The 20,753-nt window shown below is 46.7% G+C and overlaps 1 protein-coding gene across 1 annotated transcript in view; it reads right to left on the reverse strand.

Annotated features, from left to right (window-relative positions):
* Window positions 1–2,446: 2,446 nt before the first annotated feature.
* Window positions 2,447–20,753, reverse strand: part of MPP3 (MAGUK p55 scaffold protein 3) — a 29,300-nt gene continuing 10,993 nt past the window's right edge. Inside the window, exons 9-18 of the mRNA XM_014789056.2 lie at window positions 19,646–19,842; window positions 17,782–17,846; window positions 16,395–16,415; window positions 15,794–15,835; window positions 14,510–14,674; window positions 14,325–14,405; window positions 10,721–10,814; window positions 10,407–10,515; window positions 8,610–8,732; window positions 2,447–2,752 (exon numbers count right to left, since the gene is read on the reverse strand). Coding sequence (XP_014644542.1) covers window positions 2,576–2,752; window positions 8,610–8,732; window positions 10,407–10,515; window positions 10,721–10,814; window positions 14,325–14,405; window positions 14,510–14,674; window positions 15,794–15,835; window positions 16,395–16,415; window positions 17,782–17,846; window positions 19,646–19,842 — 1,074 coding nt within the window. The 3' untranslated portion in view covers window positions 2,447–2,575. The remainder of the gene's footprint in view (window positions 2,753–8,609; window positions 8,733–10,406; window positions 10,516–10,720; window positions 10,815–14,324; window positions 14,406–14,509; window positions 14,675–15,793; window positions 15,836–16,394; window positions 16,416–17,781; window positions 17,847–19,645; window positions 19,843–20,753) is intronic.

A 20,753-nucleotide genomic window follows, 5' to 3' on the forward strand; every position in this document is an offset into this window, starting at 1 on the left:
GACAGATCTAAAAGCAGTGCCTAGATTCAGAAGGAGAGAGCTATGGTCAATTAGTACTGTCTGCCATGGGTGTAAGAATGGGCCGTGGGAGCAAATATGCCCCACCCATTTAACATCCCTGACCTAGGAAAGTCCTTGAGAGCCCACATTCTCTCTGGTTGTAGACACAGGCAGACAGCTTACCTGAGTTTGAAGGCCCAAGCAAAAAAAAAAGGACATCTTAAGGCATATGGAATAAGGAGATTTCTTGGTGTAGGGGCCCAGAGTGATAGATGTTTGCAAAAATTTTGCCCAGGGGCTCAGAATGTAAGTACTGCTGGCTGGAATGGGACTGGGAATTGCATTTACACACATTCCACCAACATAGATTTGTAAACAGGTACGTTTTTTTAACAAGACTTTTCTGCTTTTTACCAACAGCAAAAACATTTTACACATGACCTCTGTCTCTGGGGCCCTATCCATTCTACTCTCACAGATTTAGTAGCAGACCAACAGCTGCAGACAGACACAGCTTGTCTTTAGGGGTGAGGAAGCTACTCTGACAGGAAATAATGCAGCCATCACATTTTAATGCCTTGTTTCATAATATACATGAAGAGAATTATCACCATTTCATCTGAAAATTGTGTAAAAATATTAAGAAGCAGAAAATGTCTGTTGAGCGGTATGAAATACAAACAAAGTCATCGGTGCTCAACTACTGTGTTCTTACATTGGAGGAAAACTGCCCAGAGGGCACTTGCTAAGAGTTGGTTACGATCTCCACCAGGCAATTTTTCCAGACTAATTTTGACTTGTGGGTCTCTTGCCTGACAGCTGACTTTAGCTCCTGGCCCTCCTGTATAATACACACAACTCTGCATGTGCCCCTCACACTTCAAGGGCAGCTGCCCTCCCTGCCCTGGGTCCATGTGGAATAGCTCAAGACTAGTATCACTTGGTAAGAATCCAGTACTCTGAAAGTGCCAAGAAGTCCTCATTCTTTTGCTAGAAAGTCTAAAGAATGTGATCCTGTTAGGTGGACCTACCAGGTCAGTGAGCTAGAAAGTCACAAAGGTGTCCTTGTATCAGACGCCAAAATGGAAATTTCTCAATGGGCAGCAAATCTCCCTGCTGTTTCCCCCTTAACCTGGCCTCCTTTTCTTCTCTTGAGGGAAAGAGCTTGAAAATGTACATGGGTAAGCAGCCTCTTTCCAGTCTTAGAAACTACAGCCACACTGCATCGTGTTGTAAATTCTAGCTATGAACACATTCCTCACTTAAAAGTCAATTATTTAACAGGTAGCCTCAGTTATGGGACCACAAAAGAACGACACAGTAGAGTATGGTGATTGATGACATCCCCGGTATTAGGCAGACTTGGGCTCAAATTCTATAGCTCTGCCATTTTTTTAAGCTGTGCGAGCTTGGACACGTTATTTAAACTTTCTAAGCCTTGTTTTTCTCATTTGTAAAATGGGGATGATAAGAATCCTACCTTATAGGCTTGGTGTATTTGTCAAAGTAATGTATATAAAGGCCTTAGCATAGCCCTGGGCACAGAATAAAGACTTACATACATTGGCTATTAATAAGAAATCAAATTCTCTGAGCAGCTAAGATATATCACAAATCCTGTGTGACCCTAAACACTTTTGCTCAGAGACAACCTATTAGGCCCACACTTTGATTTTGACGGTCAGGACTGAAATATCATGACTTAGACATAGTTTTGATGGGGGAATCATCTAGTTTGATCTAGCACAAGGAGATCATGGCCCCTATTGACCTGAAGATGGGGACAGGCGAGAACCAGGCCACTGTCAGTAACAAGAGGGCCAAGTGATGGGATAGAATTAATCAAACAAAGCCAAGGGCTCCATTTTAGGCTGAGGATATTTAGGAAGGGGACAGGCGGCCTTCCATTCCTTGAGAGTCCCTGAAAACAGCACTGTATCATAGAACAGTACAGTAATTCATGGTGATGGTGAAGCGAGGCACAGTCTTCCAAAAAAGTCCATGTATGCTCACTATTTAAAAAGGCAGAGAACCAATTTTTCTATTGCCAGGCAAGCACTCACCATCCATAAGGTTAAAAATCAACATTTTACGGCTTGAAGACAGGGGAACTTCAGCTGCATGGTATGGGCCACATGTCTTAAAGGCCTTTACCCAGTGCAGGCCTGGGGTAAAACAACTCAGCTTCCAGCGAAGCTGGATGAATGGAGTGTTGCTGTTTATAAAGCTTAAACATGTCTGCAAACCGGTACTGTATAAATTCACCACCGCCACCGCCAAAAGACAGTGGCTACTTGACTTTGGTACAGAGAATCAGGGTCAACTTGCCTGTGATAATTTAATGAACGAAGTGTGTTACTTTGTGACACGCCCCTTTCAACTCACGTTTTCTGCTCCAAAAGGGTGCAGTGAACACCAACAGACAAAAACCAACAACGAACATGTATACTCTTCTTGAGGATGGAGTTTATGGAAAATGCTGCCCCTCTGCGTGCTTGAGATTCCTTCACAGTAACATGGGGGAGGCCGGACTAGGTGGTCTTCCAGGCCCCCTCCAACCTGGTCTAGGATGCAGTTACCTGACCCAACTAATAGGTACCCAGTGAGTGTCCTTGCTCAGCTTCTCTAAGAGCACTCGGAGCTGGCTGTGTGCACTCTGGAGATCCTCCTTCACCAGCACGGCGTCCACAAGGTGCCCATAATGCTGGTCTATGAAGGCGGCGGAGGCGGCCATCTCGTGCTGCTCCTCATCCTGCAAGGAAAGGGGCAGTTATGGAGCAACTGGGTGGTTCTCTCCCAACATAAGAAACCTACAGCCTTTGTCTTGGGCAATGTTCCAATCTCTAATTCTTAAATGACGAGTAGATGACTATGGCCCATTAATACCAACTGTGCACACAAGAACAGAGTATAGTGACAATATCTTCAAACTTCCAAGAAAGTTAATGGGCAGTAGACATAATCATTGTTCAGTCAGTCAGTCACAGAATATCTACTGAAGACCTGTTAACTGCCCGCCATGATACGAAGTGCTCTGGGGGATGCTGATTCTATATCTGTGTGTATATATATGTCAATATCACACTTTCTGTCCAAGGGTATTTCCAAAGAAGTAGTACTATTGTGTTGTGTGACAATTTGGCTAAATAATTACAGGAAAGAACTATAAATAATATTAACTAGGTAAAAGCAAAGAAAGCATTTCTGGAACGAACCAGGGGAAAAAGAAAGAGAATAAGTAACTCTAATGCCCTCTGAAGACTCCTAAATTCATAATGTAGAAGTCAATTCTTCCTTTCATTTCCTCATACCAGGGCCAAACACTAGCACAGTAGACAAAGTAGAGTTATTTAAGAAAGTGCCGGGACAACCCTGATCAAATTCCCCATTTCCTTAGGGTACCTGATTTCTTTAATCGGATTGCTTTCCTGACGCCTAACACTAACGTACAGACAGGCAATGACCCCGCCTTTACCCAATCTACACAGTATTTGCTTCTCCATTCAAAAGAAACCTCTAATCAGTAGAATTTCAAGTGGCTAGTTGACTGACAGTTAGCTTGGTTTTTGGAAGAAAGGAAAGTGGCAGATCCGCTCTAAGTAAAATTGCAAAATAAAATTTGTCACTGGCGTTCACCCACCTCCCTTTCTCTCTCTTTCCAGTCCTCTGCTGCCTTCTTGCCTCTGTTTCTAGGGGCTCAGTGTTTTTAGGCTGCCATGGAAGGGGTGAGTTCTGTCCTTCCCCAGAGACCCACATCCCAAAATATTCCCTCCTCCTCTTCTCTCTGTCATCCATCAAAACCAGATTCCTACTTTAGTGAGAGCACTGCAGTTTCAGAAGATAAGTTCTGAAGGTCTAGGAAAGTTTTTGCAGGCTACTACAAAGACAGCAGAGACCTAAGAGATGGCTGAAATCATTTCTTCTCCTTCTTCTTCCCCCCAGGAGGGGGAAAACTAGATTAAATTGGGAGAAGCTTCCCAATTCTATATTCTATTTTACAGGGCTCCTCTCACACCCAAAAGCACTCTGCGGTGTCCCGTGCTGCCCTTGGATCTTCAATCCCGCCTCCCCACCTCTCACACACACACATCCTGGAGACCTGCCTGCCGCTTCTGGAGTTTCCCCCTCCTCCAGGCACCCACATTGTGCATCCTAGAAGCACTTAGCTGTTTGAGAAATTATAGAAGGAACATTTTTGCCACTAAGTACCTCAATCTTCCTAATAAATACTTGCATTTTGAAAGAACTCAAGTAAATCTTTAATGGAGTAAAATGTGTGACTTTTGCTTTGCAGCCATAAATCCCCTGAATCCTTTTCCTGGCTTGTAAAGGTAAAACTCACCCACCCACAGCCTTAGCAAGGGAGTCACAGTCCTGAATAGCACACAGGAAAGACTCCCTCCATGCTGCCTCTCGCCCCCATGTTGGATTAGCTTGCTGGATCTGAAGGCAGAATCTCCATTAACTCATAGGCAGCAAATAGATGGAAAGAGGATGTGCCAGAAGGGTGTTTTATCCAGTAGGTTCCCTGACTTGGATGTCGGACACTCTGGCACTTGGGTGCCAGACAGTGGACAAATATTTAATGTTACACAAAACTCAGGCCTTTATGAGGACTTTCTGTGGGTTCTGCCTACATCCATCAAAATCATGTGAAAGGAGGTATGTTAAAAATGCAGATGCCTGAGCCCCACTCTAAATCTCCTAGGTCAGAATCTCTGGGAGTAGAGCCAAGGACACTGTATTTAACAGTGTGATCCTGTGACCTTGATGCCTCCTTGTGTTGAGAATGACACTGGCTTCAGGATAGTGGAACACGTCGGGAGATGCTAGAGTAGCAAGGTGAGATTTCACAACTGGGTGAGCTGACCCGCAGACAATGAAAATCATTGGCCAGATCTATTTATTCATCAGCCTGCCTGCTTGGAATGCAGCACTCCGGTGGGTAATAAAAGAGATGGAATAGATGATAAATTGGTCAGGCTGAAAGGCCACCAGTAACAGACTACAGTTCTGCTTCTTTTGAAATAACAGCCACGGGCCAGGGTGTGGGGGGTTCTGACTCCTAGAAAACTGACACCTTCTGGGGACCTGATGACTTGACAGAACTTTCTTTGTGTCCTAAGAAGCTCCCTCATATTCTCCCTTATGTCTTTTGTGTGTGTGTGTGTGTGTGTGAGGAAGATCAGCCCTGAGCTAACATCCATACTAATCCTCCTCTTTTTGCTGAGGACGACCGGCTCTGAGCTAACATCTATTGCCAATCCTCCTCCTTTTTTTTTTTTCTCCCCAAAGCCCCAGTAGATAGTTGTATGTCATAGTTGCACATCCTTCTAGTTGCTGTATGTGGGACACGGCCTCACCATGGCCAGAGAAGCGGTGCGTTGGTGCACACCCGGGATCCGAACCCGGGCCGCCAGTATCGGAGCACCGCACTTAACCGCTAAGCCACGGGGCCGGCCCTCCCTTATGTCTTATCGACTCTTTTTTAGGTAAGTCTTTTCCCCCGGGTAATTAAATTCTTTTAATCCTAAAATATTTGTTAAAAACAAAAAAACATAGTAAAACAAATTGATAGGCTGATCCTAAAATTCATATGGAAATGCAAAGGACCCAGAATAGCCAAAACAACCTTGAAAAGGGACAAAGTTGAAGGACTCACATTTCCTGATTTTAAAACTTACTACAATGCTACAGTAATCAAGACAGTGTGGTACAGGCATAAAGATAGGCATATAGATCAAAGGAATAGAAGTGACAGTCAAGAAATAAACACATTATGGTCAATTGATTTTTGACGAGGGCGCCAAGATAATTAAACAGGAAAAGAATAGCCTTCAACAAACGGTGCTGGGACAACCTGATCTCCACATGCAAAGAATGAAGCAGGACCCCTACCTCGTACCATAGACAGAAATTAACTCAAAATGGATGAAAGACCTGAATGTAACTGCTCAAACGATAAATATCTTAAAACACAGGAGTAAATCTTTATGACCTTGGATTAGACAATGATTTCTTAAATATAAGACAAAAAACATAAGTGACAAAAGAAAAAAATAGATAAATTGGACTTCATTAAAATTTTAAAATTTTTTTGGGCCAGCGGGTGGCACAGGCGGTTAAGTAGGCACGCTCCGCTGCGGCGATCCAGGGTTCGCCGGTTCAGATCCCGGGCGCACACTGACGCGCCACTTGGCAAGCCATGCTGTGGCAGCGTCCCATGTAAAGTGGAGGAAGATGGGCACAGATGTTAGCCCAGGGCCAGTCTTCCTCAGCAAAAAAAAAAAAAGAGGAGGATTGGCAGATGTTAGCACAGGGCTGATCTTCCTCACAAAAAAATTAAAAAAATAAAAATAAATTTTTTAAATTTTTTGCTTAAAGGACCATATCAAAAAAGTGAAAAGACAAACTCACAGAATGGGAGAAAATATTTGCAAGTCATACATCTGATAAGGGATTTGTATCCATAATATATAAAGAATTCTTACAACTCAATAATAAAAAGATAAATAATCCAACTAAAAAATGGATCAAGTATTTAACAAATGTTTCTCCAAAGAAGACATACACATGGCCAATAAGCACATGAAGAGATGCTCAACATCATTAGTCATTAGGGAAATGCAAATTAAAACCACAGTGAGACAGCACTTCACACCCACTAGGACTGCTATAATCAAAAAAGACAGTAACAAGTGCTGATGAAGATGTGGAGAAATTGGAGCCCTTGAACACTGCTGATGGGTGCAGCTGCTGTGGAAAAGAGTCTGGCAGTTCCTCAAAATGTTAAACATAGAGTTACCACATGCCCCAGCAATTTCACTCCTAGGTATGTACCCAAGAGAAATGAAAACACGTTCACACAAAAACTTGTACAACAATGTTCATAGCAGCATTATTCATAATAGCTAAAAAAAAAATAGAAACAACCCAAATGTCCACTAATTGATGAATGGATAAACAAAATGTGGTATTCTATACAATGGGATATTATTCAGCCATAAAAAAGAATGAAGTACTGATACGTGAATGAACCTAAAAAACATCATACTAAGCCAAAGATGTCAGATACAAAAGGTCACATATTGTATGATTCCATTTATATGAAATGTTTAGAATAGGCAAATCTATAGAGATAAAGTAGATTAGCAGTTGCCTTAGGCCAGGAAGGAGTTGGGGGAATGGAGAATGGGAAATGCTAATGGGCTCAGGGTTTATTTTTGGGATGATGAAAATGTTCTAAAATTGATTGTGGTAATGGTTGCATAGCTCCGTGAATATATACTATTGAATTATATACTTTAAATGGGTGAATTGTATATAGTATGTGAATTTTATCTCAATAAAGCTGTTAAACCTCCATCCCAGAAAAAAAATATATATGGAAAACAAAAATTAGTCATGAGCCCAATATTCAGAGAGAATCACTTGTAGCATTTTAGTGTATTTTCTTTGTATGTGACACAAAATTAGAATCATACCTTTTTATTTTCTGATTTATTTTCATTTAACATTTTATTGCATTTGGCTATGTCATTAAATATTCCTCAGACACATAACTTTTAATTGGCCATATAATATTCCATTCCATCCTGTGAATGTCATGTAATGTTGTAATGTATTGAGCTGAGCCCCACTATTGGACATTTAGGTTGTTTCTCATCTGGCTGTTATTAGCACCACCATGATGAACATGCTGTTTGTTTCTAAGTGGTTCCAGACCGAAGCTGATGTTCTCTTTCGAGTTTCTAAAGGGAAAAACTTCTAATGTTCCTTCTAGCTATTACTTAGTCATTCTAAGTAATTTATCGGCATGGACAATCATAACACAGAATTAGTATGAACTAGGATTCCATCAAAATCTTTACTTGGAGGGAGCTTCTTGACCAAAGGGAAGGATCCAAGAGGGCCTCTTTCAGATAGAACCAGTTATATGAGACAGCAAGCAAAGTCTATACTGGAACTGGGTTGCTTCTGACTCCTCTATAACAACTGCCAGCTCATTCCTCTGACTCTGTTGAGAACCAGAAGAGTCACCAAGCCCATGTCCCCTGAGAGAACTGTGCCAAATATTTAGGTTTCAAGTGGGGATCCTGACACAGACTGGGCTGAGCAAGGAATCTATGACAGGTGAAGAGAAGTTCATTTAGAAACACATTGGATTATCTCATCCACTAGTTTTACAAACAGATTAATTCGCTGATGGTTCAAACCAGTTTGAAAGCAACGGTAATGACCACGTTAGGTGGTGTTTCAATTAAAAAATGCTTGGGTTTGGCTTAGGAGTTCAACAGGTTAGTGTGGCTTGTCACATTCGGATCAGGTCCTGGACAGACAGATGTCCGTCCCTTATTTTCCGGGAGAGTGCTTATGTGAGGGAGTGGAGGGGGCTGGGCCCAGGCAAAGCCACCCTGTCTGAATTGGGAGGCACTCCTGGCTGGCCCACCTTGAGCCTTTTGGTCACACGACCATCTAAGTCTGGCCAACAGGCAAAGTAGAAAGATGGGCTTGTGCAAAAAGAACAAGAGCCCTTATGCAGCGAGGAGCCCTCCCTGTAACAGGCCCTCTTAGGCCTTCGGAAAAGAAATGATCAACTCTAAACTTACAAGTAGGGCTGCTGTGTCCTCACAAGCTGGGGACATGGGTGGCGTCTTCCTTTTTTCCTGAATTGCAGGCTTTACAAATATAACATAAGGCTTGAACTCTGAGGTCCTCAGTTGTGGCAGTGCCTGCGAAAGAAAGTTCAGGAATATTACATACTTTGGAAATCTTTTATTGTGAAACATACTTTTCAAATGCTCAGTAATGGTGCACATCATCACATAACCTCGATGGCAAAGGTCCTGATTACACTAGTCATACGACAGTGGACTTCACCTGGACAGACCAAGTGCTCACTCTCCTGCCCTCCACCCTGAAGGCCCTCTCGCCGAGAACAGAGGGTTCCACAGCCTGGGCTCTGAGAGTTTCCATCTCTCTTTGCTCTGACCCCAAAAGCTCTAATTAGGGGCCGGCCCCGTGGCGCAAGCAGTTAAGTGCATGCGCTCCCCTGCAGCGGCCCGGGGTTCGCCGGTTCGGATCCCGGGCGCGCACCCACGCACTGCTTGTCAAGCCATGCTGTGGCGGCGTCCCATATAAAGTAGAGGAAGATGGGCACGGATGTTAGCTCAGGGCCAGTCTTCCTCAGCAAAAAAGAGGAGGATTGGCATCAGATGTTAGCTCAAGGCTGATCTTCCTCACACACACACACAAAAAAACTCTAATTAACCTTCTGACGCCCTTCTCCACCTGCCCACTCCTGAGGGAAGAGCCAGCAAGATTCAACGTGTATCTATTTAATCAAACGTCATCAATTTGGCCTACACTTATGCAAAAGGTGTGCAACCACACAGGCCTCTTGATGACATTCAAAGAAGGTTTGCCAAGCAAATGAAGAGACTAGGAGATCACTTGAAACAAATTGTAAAGACGTTAGAATGTTTTCAATATGCAAATAGTCCCATTAATTTGTGCATTTTATCTACAATGTAAGGGCCTCTATTTGGAAACACTGGTAGCAAACTGCTATATGTACCATCTGCACCCCCCAAAAATCAATAAAATCACTTTTCAAATCAAATTTTGAAATTTGGACTTTTAATTTCGAAGACCAACTCCCAAGAGTCCCCATTAGTGAGGGTTTTCCTTTACAGACATCATGTGTTTTTTGGACTCTCCTTCAAGCAAAGTTCTGTGAAATAAAGCCCACAGTTTATATCGTAAAATCAGAGCTCTGTTTCTATAGAGGAAAAAAATCCCCAGATGGAGTTCAAAGCTTAGAAGTTTTTCTCAAAGCCAAAGTTAACAAGACGGGTAAGCCCCTGACAAGCACACAGCATGCGGGTCATGCAGAACTGGAAATGTTTCCGAAGCACTTCCCGGAGTCTTGTCTGCTGGCCTTTTTCCCTTTCAAACTGCTCTCCTGACCGCCTCACTCAGCGGTTCCTTAAGCCACTGACTCCATCTGTCGTGGTCGGGAAGGGGGTGGCCTGATGCTGAGAACCGAGCCCCCGTTTCCACCCGGGCATTTACATGTAATTCCCTGAGTGTCACATCACAATCGGCCAGTTGCCGCCACCATCTACTGCATGATTTACTCCATGCGGAGACTACCATCCAAGGTCTGTGCGCCACCAAGAGGGTCCATGAGCTCCTACAATTAATGCTGTTTTTGTGTATAGAGGTGCACATTTTGGGGTACAAAGCTGTCATTCGATTCTCAAAGGGAGATCCAAGAAAATTTTAATATCCAGTGCTCTGGACGAAAAATTCCTTAGACTGAGGCCAAGTGTTGTGTAAAATGTACAATCCCCTAGTTTATAAATTCTGTTAACAGGAAATGCCCAACTGGCCCAGGAACTTACGTCTGGCTCCACGTCCACCAAACAAACTTTGTTTTTGGCCATCACAGCCTGAATGGCGTCCAGGCTGGTTCCATAGAGATTTTCCTTATATTCTCCATGCTCCAGGAACCTAAAACACCACCAAAGGGGGAAAGGCCTTCAGTGCCAGAGCTTGCCTAAATTAGCACGGAAAGGGGAAGGGACTTCCCACCACGACTCCGCTCCCGCTTCCCCCGTCTTTTCCGGAAGCCCTCCCAGGAGGTCAGTTGGAATACTGGACAGAGGCAAAGACCACAGCTGCCCAGAGAGCCAACGGGCCCATCAAGCAAACATACTTGTTGTGATGTAAGCCAGCCTCAAATGCTTGCTTCGAGACGAAGTGATATTCCACCCCCTCCTTCTCATGGCTCTTTCGAGGCCTGGTAGTATCTTTTAAAGAAAGAAGGAGAACTGGGCAAAGAGATGTCACATCGCAGTGAGTGAGAACAGCAGCGAGCCTGCGCTCTCATTCCTTTCAGAAGTTCATCCCTGATTTGTGTTTAAACCAACCACTTCCATTCATCTAGTGTTCCTGTGTGTCAGGCACGGGGCCCTTTCCAGGCACATCACTAATTGGGCATAACTCTGTGATGTAGGCATGAGGCAGCCTCCCATTTTGCAGGTGAGGAAACTGAGAGGCCCAGAGAGGTTAAGCACTGTGCCAATGTCCCAAAGCCAGCAGGGAGCAGAGCCAGGCTCTGAACTCTCCCTGTCTCATGCCAAGTGTATGCCCTTGACCACTCTACAAACCGCCTCACTGAGGCTGCGGCTTTTTTTTTTTGTGAGGAAGATCAGCCCTGTGCTAACATCTCCCATCCTCCTCATCCTCCTCTTTTTTTGCTGAGGAAGACTGGCCCCGGGCTAACATCCATGCCCATCTTCCTCCACTTTATATGGGACGCTGCCACAACGTGGCTTGCCAAGCGGTGCATCGGTGCGCGCCCGGGATCCGAACTGGCAAACCCCGGGCCACCACAGCAGAGCGCGCGCACTTAACTGCTTGCGCCACCAGGCCGGCCCCAACGCTGCAGTTTTTAGAGAATCACCAAAGGGATCCCCAGTCCCAAGCTTTTATGCCCTAATTGTTTGTCTTTTTTGAGAGCCAACAGGGCACAAACACAGATGACCCTGTGGTATGCTTTTAATTCTTTATTCAATTATTTCTCATTTTGAGAGAAAAGGAGACATGAAGACAGACAGTCTGTTTATGGCCTAGATGTTTTTCAGCAAAGCTGGCTCTCACACAAATAATTTTAAAACACATAGTGTTTTCCCACTGATTTCCATAATAGAACTGAGACGCACACTTCTGGGGAAAATCAGGTCCTCCACAGAGAAAGAGCGCACACAAAGCAACACAGCTTTTTCCAGAGCATTCCAAAAGAAAAGATGGGTATTTGCAAACTGTATATCTGACAAGGGATTAATCTCCATAATATATAAAGAACTCACACAACTGAATAACAAAAAAACAAAAAACCCAATCAAAAAATGGGCAGAGGAAATGAACAGACACTTCTCTAAAGAAGATATACAGATGGCCAATAGGCACATGAAAAGATGCTAAACATCACTAGTCATCAGGGAAATGCAAATCAAAACCACACTAAGATATCACCTCACACCCGTTAGAATGGCTATAATCACCAAGACAAAAAGCTACAAATGCTGGAGAGGCTGTGGAGAAATGGGAACCCTAATCCACTGCTGGTGGGAATGCAAACTGGTGCAGCCTCTATGGAAAGCAGTATGGAGATTCCTCAAAACATTAAAAATAGAAATACCTTATGATCCAGCTATCCCACTACTGGGTATCTACCCAACGAACCTGAAATCAACAATCCAAAGAGGCTAATGCACCCCTATGTTCACTGTAGCATTATTCACCATAGCCAAGACATGGAAGCAACGCAAGTGTCCCTGGACTGATGATTGGATAAAGAAGATGTGGTATATATATACCATGGAATACTACTCAGCCATAAAGAAAGACAAAATCATCCCATTTGCAACAACATGAATGGACCTGGAGGGTATTATGTTAAGTGAAATAAGCCAGAAAGAGAAAGACAAACAGTGCATGATTTCACTCATATGCGGAAGATAAACCAACACACGCACAGATAGAACTGTTTGGTGGTTACCAGGGGCTAGGGGGGTGCGGGGTGGGCACAAGGGATGGAGGGATGCACTTATATGGTGACTGATAAACAATAATGCACAACAAAAATTTCACAATAAAAAAAAAAAAGAAAAGATGGGGTCTTGGAGGAGAGTGTTTTCTGGCCCTAGGGGACACCTAGGGGGATGCTCTGTGCTCTCTCTACGTGTGGCATCTGCTAGGGTCACTTTTCTGACTTTTCATTACTTTGCCTTAAAACTTTTATTCACCCACTGATTATATTCTAAACACCTTAGATGAGTGTAGGAGACCCAGCCTCGTCCTCAGGTTCATCTCCCCCACATCATCCACACTACCTTCCCCAGTCCCTAACGCTGCTACCCTGGGCTGCTCCTTCGCCCCTTTGCATGTTTTTCCCTCTGGATAGAGAACTCTTCCTTTCTTCTCTGCCTGGAAAACTCCTACTTTTCAAAACCCAGCATAAAAGTCACTGCCTCTGGAAGCCTTCCCTGACACCCTCAGTTCCTAAAAGCAAGGGGGAAGTCTGTGAGGTGCCTGGAAGCAGTAGGCCTGACCATCCAGGTAGCCATCCTCCAGGAGATGGGTCTGAGGGTTTCTGAAGGATCCATCTGTGAGCAACTTCTGCATGTCCCATTTCAGTCCATTCTATCAGCCTGGAAGGTGGTGGTCCCCTGAAGCCTACTAGGTCCATCACAGGTGTGCTGCCAGAGTGGCCTCCCAAACCCCGCCACCCGCCCCCATCCCTGCCACTTCAGGTAGGGCTCCGGAAGACAATTCTCACAACCCCTAGATTGAGCCCAGGGGAAGGGTATGGTAAGAGAAAGGCTTTGTAATTATTCTTCTTCAGAACACTCTGGACAGGTGTGTTACTGCTGCCATAGCATCTCCTCTCAGTGGCCACCAGGTGCCACATTGCATCCCTCAGAGGCCAGAGGGACTGACAGAGTCCTAGAGAGGAAAGGGACAGCCAAGGACAGGAAGTGGCAGGCAGCAGGTGAGAGGCTGTTGTGCAGCCTCGTTAAGAATGTGGTTGGGGCAGGCTGCCCAGGTTTGAATCTTGGCTCTCCCACTTACCAACTATGTGACACTGGGCAAGTTACTCAACCTCTCTGAGCCTCAGTGTCTTCCTCTGCAGTATGGGATGATAGTAATTCCTCTTCTCAGGGGTACTGGCAAGGCTGACCGAGTTACTGCACATAAAAGCTCTAGTTCCTAGCACTCTTCATTCTCCTCTTCCTCATCACATTCAGAACCAGGACCCCCACCGACTGAATTTCAGCATTCCCGCTGCCTCCAGACTCAGGAGTGTACCCAGCCACCCTGATGGGCCAGATCCAGCTACAAGGGAGTGCCCAAGCAATATCGCTCACCGGGCTCCCTGGTTTCCCTAACCTGCTCTCTTACCCAAGCAGAAAGCAGGGGCCACAGGAGTCAGAGTCATTGGGAAGGAGTCTGGAATGCCCCAATGCTGGGGGCCCTTGGTGTCGGACTGAGGTTGCTACTTTGCCTGCAATGTGCTCTAGACTCATCTCCCATCCCAGGCAGGAGCTGGGCAAGTGGTCCTCCAGCATCTGCCTCAGAGGGTCCTAGTGGACCGCTGAGAGTGGGTCTCTTCCCATCATGCCTACATCCCATGATCTGCCTATAGCAGGTAGTGCCTGGCAGTCCCTCAAACTCAAAGTAAGGATTAGGATGAATATGAGGAATCAAGTCCCCATGAAATATTCATATGGGTGCCCCCATGAGGGCCCTCTTACGTGGAACGGCAACACCAAAGTGCTGTGGGTTCTCTGCCACCACCTTCTGCTTCAGCTCGTGCAGTCGGGCTCCCAGAGACCCTGGGAAACAGAGGGAAGGCTGACTGGGGTTCTTGCTGAGCTCCCTTCCCACCCCTCCAGGAAGGAAACCAGCCCACTCCCCAGAGACCTAGGATGTCACCTACCGATCAGAACCACCAGGCGGGGCCGCTCGCCGGGCTGGTGCTGGTATCTGGTCACCTCCTCGTAGGTCAGCAGCTCTGGAGACTCAGCTACCGAGGACACCTTTCCTTCCTGCGGGCTTCCCAGTCTCTCCCTGCGGCCCAGCCGGAAGCTCCTCCGAAGACCAGCTTTGGGGGAAGGGCAGGGGAATCGTGGTATTCGTCCCAGGATCTCCCAGGCAAGACTTTCTCCACCTGGCCTGACCTGGATAGGGGGCTGAGTCCCACTGGCCTCTCCCGACCGCCTCCCGCTACAGGAAGGGGTTGGTCGGGATGCACAGCAATATGATGAAATGGTGACCCTTGACATCCAAAAATTAGGGTTGAAGGTCACAGTTTTACTTGGCAGGTCACTGACCTCGGGCAAGTCATCACCTCTCTGAGCCTCAATTCCCTTATCTGTGAAATGGGAACACAAATCTACAAACGCAATGTGTGATCCTGGATTGGAGCCTGGATCGGGGGAAATGCTCTAAAGGACATTATTGGGACAACTGGCCAAATTTTAATAGGAACAGTATATTAGATAATAGAATTGTATGCATGTTCAATTCCCAGAATTTGATAACTGCCCCGGGTTATATAAGAGAATGTCCTGTCCTTAGGAAACACATGCTGAGGGATTTAGGGTGAAGGGACAGGATGTCTGCAACTAGCTCTCACATGACTCAGGAAGAAAATGCGCATGTGTAGGAAAAGGGACGGATAAACAAATACGGCAAAGTGTTAACTGCTGAACCCGGGTGTCGAGTATATGGGAGTTCTTTGTACAATTCTTACAACTTTTCAGTAAGGTTGAAATTACTTCAAAATGAAAAGTTAAAAAACTCTGCCTGTCTCAAAGCCCTTTGAAAAGATTGACCAAAAAAAAGTGAAGGCACTTTGGAGACCGGGAAAAGGCTCCCTTACTGCACGGGGGTGGCGTAAACTTTGAATAGATATAGTTGAGATCACGATAACAATAAAATCGGTATTAACATAGGGGTCCATGTCCCTTTCCTACCAGGGCTCTGATCCCAGTGGCTGGGTGAAAGTTGGGGTGAGGGGCCCCAAGGTCTGGGTAAGTCAGCCCCTCCTCTGCCTGACAGAGACTGAGGGGAATTGCGGGTCCCACAGGCCCAGCTGCTCTCGGAGGGTTCCTGGGTCTCCTATCACTCTGCCTTTCTCTTCCTGACCCAGGAGCCCGAAGTGGACTGTGCCTGGGGGGGCAGGGGGGGAGGGTATTGAGGAGACAGCCCTGCTACTCACCCACGTAGTGCCCTCTGAGGTACCCCTCACAGTCACAGGTCTCTGGGAACCAAACAGAGAGAGGGAGACCAGTGAGCCACGCTGGACACACCCTGGCCCAGGGGTACCCGGCCCGGGATGGCCAGGCAGAGCCCTCGGGGATGGTGTCTCAGGGGAGCTCGGAAGAAATGCCATGTCCTGGCCCCCCCAGGAAAACAAATTCTTCTGTTTCACTCAGTTCTCTGTGCTTAGGCCCCAAACGGCCTTTCCAGGCCCTGCCCCAGCCCCTGTGAGTTGGGATCCGAGTGAATAAAGAGGGGAGATCCACTCCCCTGCCCCACCTTCCTGTTTCTTGCCTCCTACTCAGCCCACAGTCAGCCTGGCCCAGGTCCGGGGATGGCTGGGCCCAGCGTGCCAGGCGGGCAGAGAGGAGCTCTGTCCCCACCAGCTCTGATGCCCCAAGGAAACAAGCTGGTCCGGGTGGCAGAGCAAGGAGAGGTATGAAAAGAGCCAGAGGGGCACAGCCACCCCAGGGCAGGGGAGGAAACAAGCCCCTCCAGCCCCAGATATTCCACAGAAAAGGGACCTTGTCCGTATGCACAGGGGACAAATACCGGCCTACCTTTGTCACAAGGCTGATCATCTGCGGTTTGCACAAAAGACAGATGGAACAGCATTAGTGAAGGGGAACCGGGATGCCCTACGGCTGAGAGGCAGCCGCAGCCTCGTGAGCCTGAGGAGCCCTCCATCTGTCCCCTCTTTCTTTCCTCCAACAAGCCTGTGATCCGAGCTGCGGTGCATTATTAAACCAAGACTTGCTCTAATTAGTCTTCCTGTGTGTGTCTCATTAGCGGCCCCAAGAAAGCCAGCTCATCACTGGCATAGGCAGCCTCAAGGCCAAATTACTCAGCAACGCTTCCGACTAGAGAGCAGGTCTAGAAAAGGGGCCATGGGCAGCGGCCCCCAAGCCAGGGAAGCAGCCCACTCTAGGACGCCTGCAGTGCGACCAGGACCTGCTCTCTCTTTTCTGAGATTTGAGACTTGCATGGGGAAATGCAGATGCCAGAGGATGGAGCAGCGCAGAGCAGAGCTGCAGGCCAGCTGTGCCTTGGTCACCTGGCGCCCGTTCAGACCTCTCACTCGGTTCCGAGCCCCCCACCGGCCAGGGAGGCCTGACCCTGGGGAAGCTTCCTCTCCATAGGGGGCTCTAACCTGGCAGCTATGGCCACAGGCCCCCTGAAAAGGCGACCCTAGCCCCCATCCCTTGACCTCATGAGCCTCCGTTTTCCCATCTTGGAAAAGGGGACGCCCCGACTCCATCACTTCACAGGGCTGTTGTGACGATTAAAAGGCAAGAAGGTACGTGGATGTGTTTTCTAGAAGGTAAAATGCTAGACAGAGTAGTGTTGCCAGATAAAATACGGGACACTCAGTTAAATTTGAATTTCAGATAAACGACAAAGAACTTCTTAGTATAAGTATGTCTCAAATATTGCATTGGATATACTAAAAACCGATTTCCTGTTTATCTGAAATTCAAATTTAACTAGGCATCCTTTATTTTTATTTGCCAAATTTGGCCACTAACACAGAGGCATGAGATCACTCATAGCCATCTCCATTCCCTTCCAACATCAGGGGTTCTTAAATTGTCAGGGTCAGAGAGCCCCTCAGGAATCTAATGAAAGTTATGGCCTCTCTCACAGACAGAGACACACACACACGTACACACACACACACACACACACACACAAAAGTTTGCACACAATTTTGGGAGAGGTGTTACCATGTCCCCCAGTGTCATCTATGGACCCCAAAAAGAGAAGCCCTCTTCAGGGAATAGCTCACCCCCAACTCACCCCCATTTCCCCCTCTCATGCCTCTCCCCACCCCCTCCTTCCTCTGGAGGCCTGTGAGCTACAGCCCAGTGCCTGCTTCTTCCCAGCACGAAGTCCCTGAGCCCTAACTCCGGCCCCTCCCTGAAGTGCCATCCCTGCCAGTCTACTCACAGGGGGGCTTCTTGAGGCTCTGGGGGCTTGGCAGGGTGCCTGTGGCTCTCCGGTAGCTTAGTCGCCTGCAGGGACACAAGGGGATGGGCAGGCCCATGAGCTGGGCCAGAGAACCAGTCAGAGGGAAGCTTCTGGAAAACTCGAGGAAACCAAGACCTGGATCCCAAAGGTGGGCACAGCCTGGCACTCCAAGGGCCTCCTGCTTTGCACTGAGTTCCAGTGAAGAGGGACACTTTCACAGGCACTCACGGGTCAGAGTCTCTGGGAGAAGCTCGCCCAGCCCAGGGTGGTCACACCCAGGGATCCAGGCCAGTGCCCATGGTCAGTGATTGGTCGTTACTTTCCTGTGACTGATTCTCAAGGAAGGGAGGCCCCTTCTCCACTCTCACTCGGCCTTCCCATCTCTGAGGAAGCTGGAAAATGGCAGAACGGCTTCCGGGAGAGGCCGAGGGCAAACGTGATGCTAATTTAACACCCTTCTCCCCCCAGTGGAGAGCTCAGCCTGGCGCATTATCCAATATGGCCGCCAGTGGAGAGGCAGCCGCTGAAGCCTCATCTTTGAGCAGAGAAAACGCCCAGGGCTCTTGGAGGAGTCTAGATTTCCACACTTAAATGCAACTAAAGAGCTTTCCCCCAAGACCTGTGAAGCCAAAGATGCAGATGGGTCTGAGGCTTCCCTGAGGAAATAGAGCGGCAATTCTCAAACTTCAGCACCTCAGGATCCCCTGGAACATCTGTTAGAACACAGATCTGAGAGTCTGCTCATGGAGTTTCTGATTCAGCAGGCCGGGGCGGGGCTCAGGGATCTGCATTTCTAACAAGTTCCCAGGGGATGCTGATGCGCCTGGGGCACACCTGGGGACGACTCCATAGAGGCCACTGAAACAGATGAACCCTGAGGTCTGTCGTTACCCCGTTCCAGACCCCAAAGGATGGAAGACGGCTACAAACCTCAGGGGAGGCAATGCAGTCATCACTACCACCCCCTCTGACCCAGGATTTACACTTTGGGAACTCATTTGAAACATGTGATGATCATTATCGCAGCCTTGTAGCAGTGAAGCCCTGGGGACGACTGAAAAGTTCAGCCACAGAGAAGGAGTGAAGCCACTTGGCTACGACCTTTCCTGGAGAAGCCTTCCCTGCATGCCCGGACGAGGGCCAATCCTCCCACCGTTACCTTGCAGAGCACCGCGTCCTCCTCCCTCTCACCCATCACATTTATATAAAGTGTTTGTTTGAACCGTGTGACTTTCCCGCTAAACTGTAAGTTCCTCCAGAGTAGAAACCATGGGATCACAGCAGCCCACAAGAGGCCTGGCACAGGCCAGCTCAGTTCATAATAAATACCAGCTGCCTGTGAATAAATGGTATATCTCCCGATGAAATATTATTTAACCACTAACATCACACAATAAAGAACAGGCGATAATATGGAAATACCAATGTCAAAATGTTAAGTTAAAATAAAAGCAAGACCTCAAATTCTACATGTAACACACATAAAAGGCATAAGAAGGAAATAAATTATGCTGTTTAGATAGTGCCGAGACATTGGGTAATTTTCTTTTCCTCCCCCTCCTCCTCTATATTTTTATATTTTATTTCCCAACTTCCTCTAAGTATGTATTCTAAAATATACATTAATTTAATAACAGATTTCTATATATTTATTTAAATCTCAAACAGTCATCACCGCTGGTTATAGGTCAAGAAGAAAAAACACAAGTGCAATTAGTACTTACCTTAGGGAACAACACACAGTGGGTCCCTCTGGCTGTGGTGGCAGAGATTTGGAGCTTTGTCATGTAACTATACCTCTGGCCACTCCAGAACCACCCCTTACAACACACCCCAGACCCACCTTTCCTGGAACTGCTTGGAGGGAATAAGGCCAGCTCGAAGGTTGGTGTCTCCAACTCGCTTGGCCTGCCACCACGTGGGGTCATCCTGGCTCACCACCTCCAGGACCTGCCTGCGCTGGAAAGGCAGGCCAGCCTCCTGGCAGGGAATGGCCCGGTCCTCCCGAGGGTTGTAGTGGAAGAGAGCCCGCATGAACACCTGCAGAGGAGGGGCTGGGTGAGGCGGCCCTTCACCGTGTAAGCAAAGATGTGTCTATGCCGCATCGAAGGCCAAATGACAATGACCGTTCACAATTAAAAAGAACAAGTAGCCTTCAGAATAGAAAGCTAATCAGAAACACACCACACATATTTTTTTCTTCTTCTTCAACCATTTTAAATATTACAGCCAGAAAATCCAACAAGAATCAGAAAATGAATAGATAGTCCCCATGTCTGAATTTCTCTTTCCAACCTAAATATTTCCTCATTTACCTGATCTGCTATCCTATAATAGCCCCTTAGCATACATAAAGCAACAATCCGTCCTGGGAACAAAAAGTAATGTTATTTCCAATGTTATTTCTGAGATGCTAACTGCCCCTAATGAAGTCAGCAACCACATGTTAAGTAACTAATCTAGACGATTTGGTAAGAACACGAATATCAACAAAACTACTGTTACTGATTCCTCATCGTGACTTTTCAGTGGGTAATTGACATCCACAGTTTTTACAGCTCAATCCTGCCTCATCTGTCACATACTTGGCCAGCCCCCAACTCTCCCCTTTACCCTGAAGTCACCTCCTCTGGAGAAGATGGTGGGAAGACACAGCATTTTATCATACTTCCTTGTTCTCTTCTATAATTCAGTGGCATAAATTTATTTTATTTATTTCTATTAATAGCAAATAGAAAAAAAAAAGGCCAGAGGACTTCCTTAGACATATCCAAATCATATTCCTAGATTCAGCTGGATAACTGTAAGAACTTTCTGGCCAGATATTGTGAGGACAGATACCCTCATCCAGCCGTAGATGTTACCAGGGTCCGAGGCACGCAGAAGAGAGTATAATCCTAAATGGTCAGCCCAGATCAAGCTTCTGGCTCAAGACGAAATGTTTAGGAAGG

This window comes from Ceratotherium simum, chromosome 16 (assembly GCF_057802395.1).
Source record: "Ceratotherium simum simum isolate JZ-2026a chromosome 16, ASM5780239v1, whole genome shotgun sequence".
Taxonomy (NCBI): Eukaryota; Metazoa; Chordata; class Mammalia; order Perissodactyla; family Rhinocerotidae; genus Ceratotherium; species Ceratotherium simum.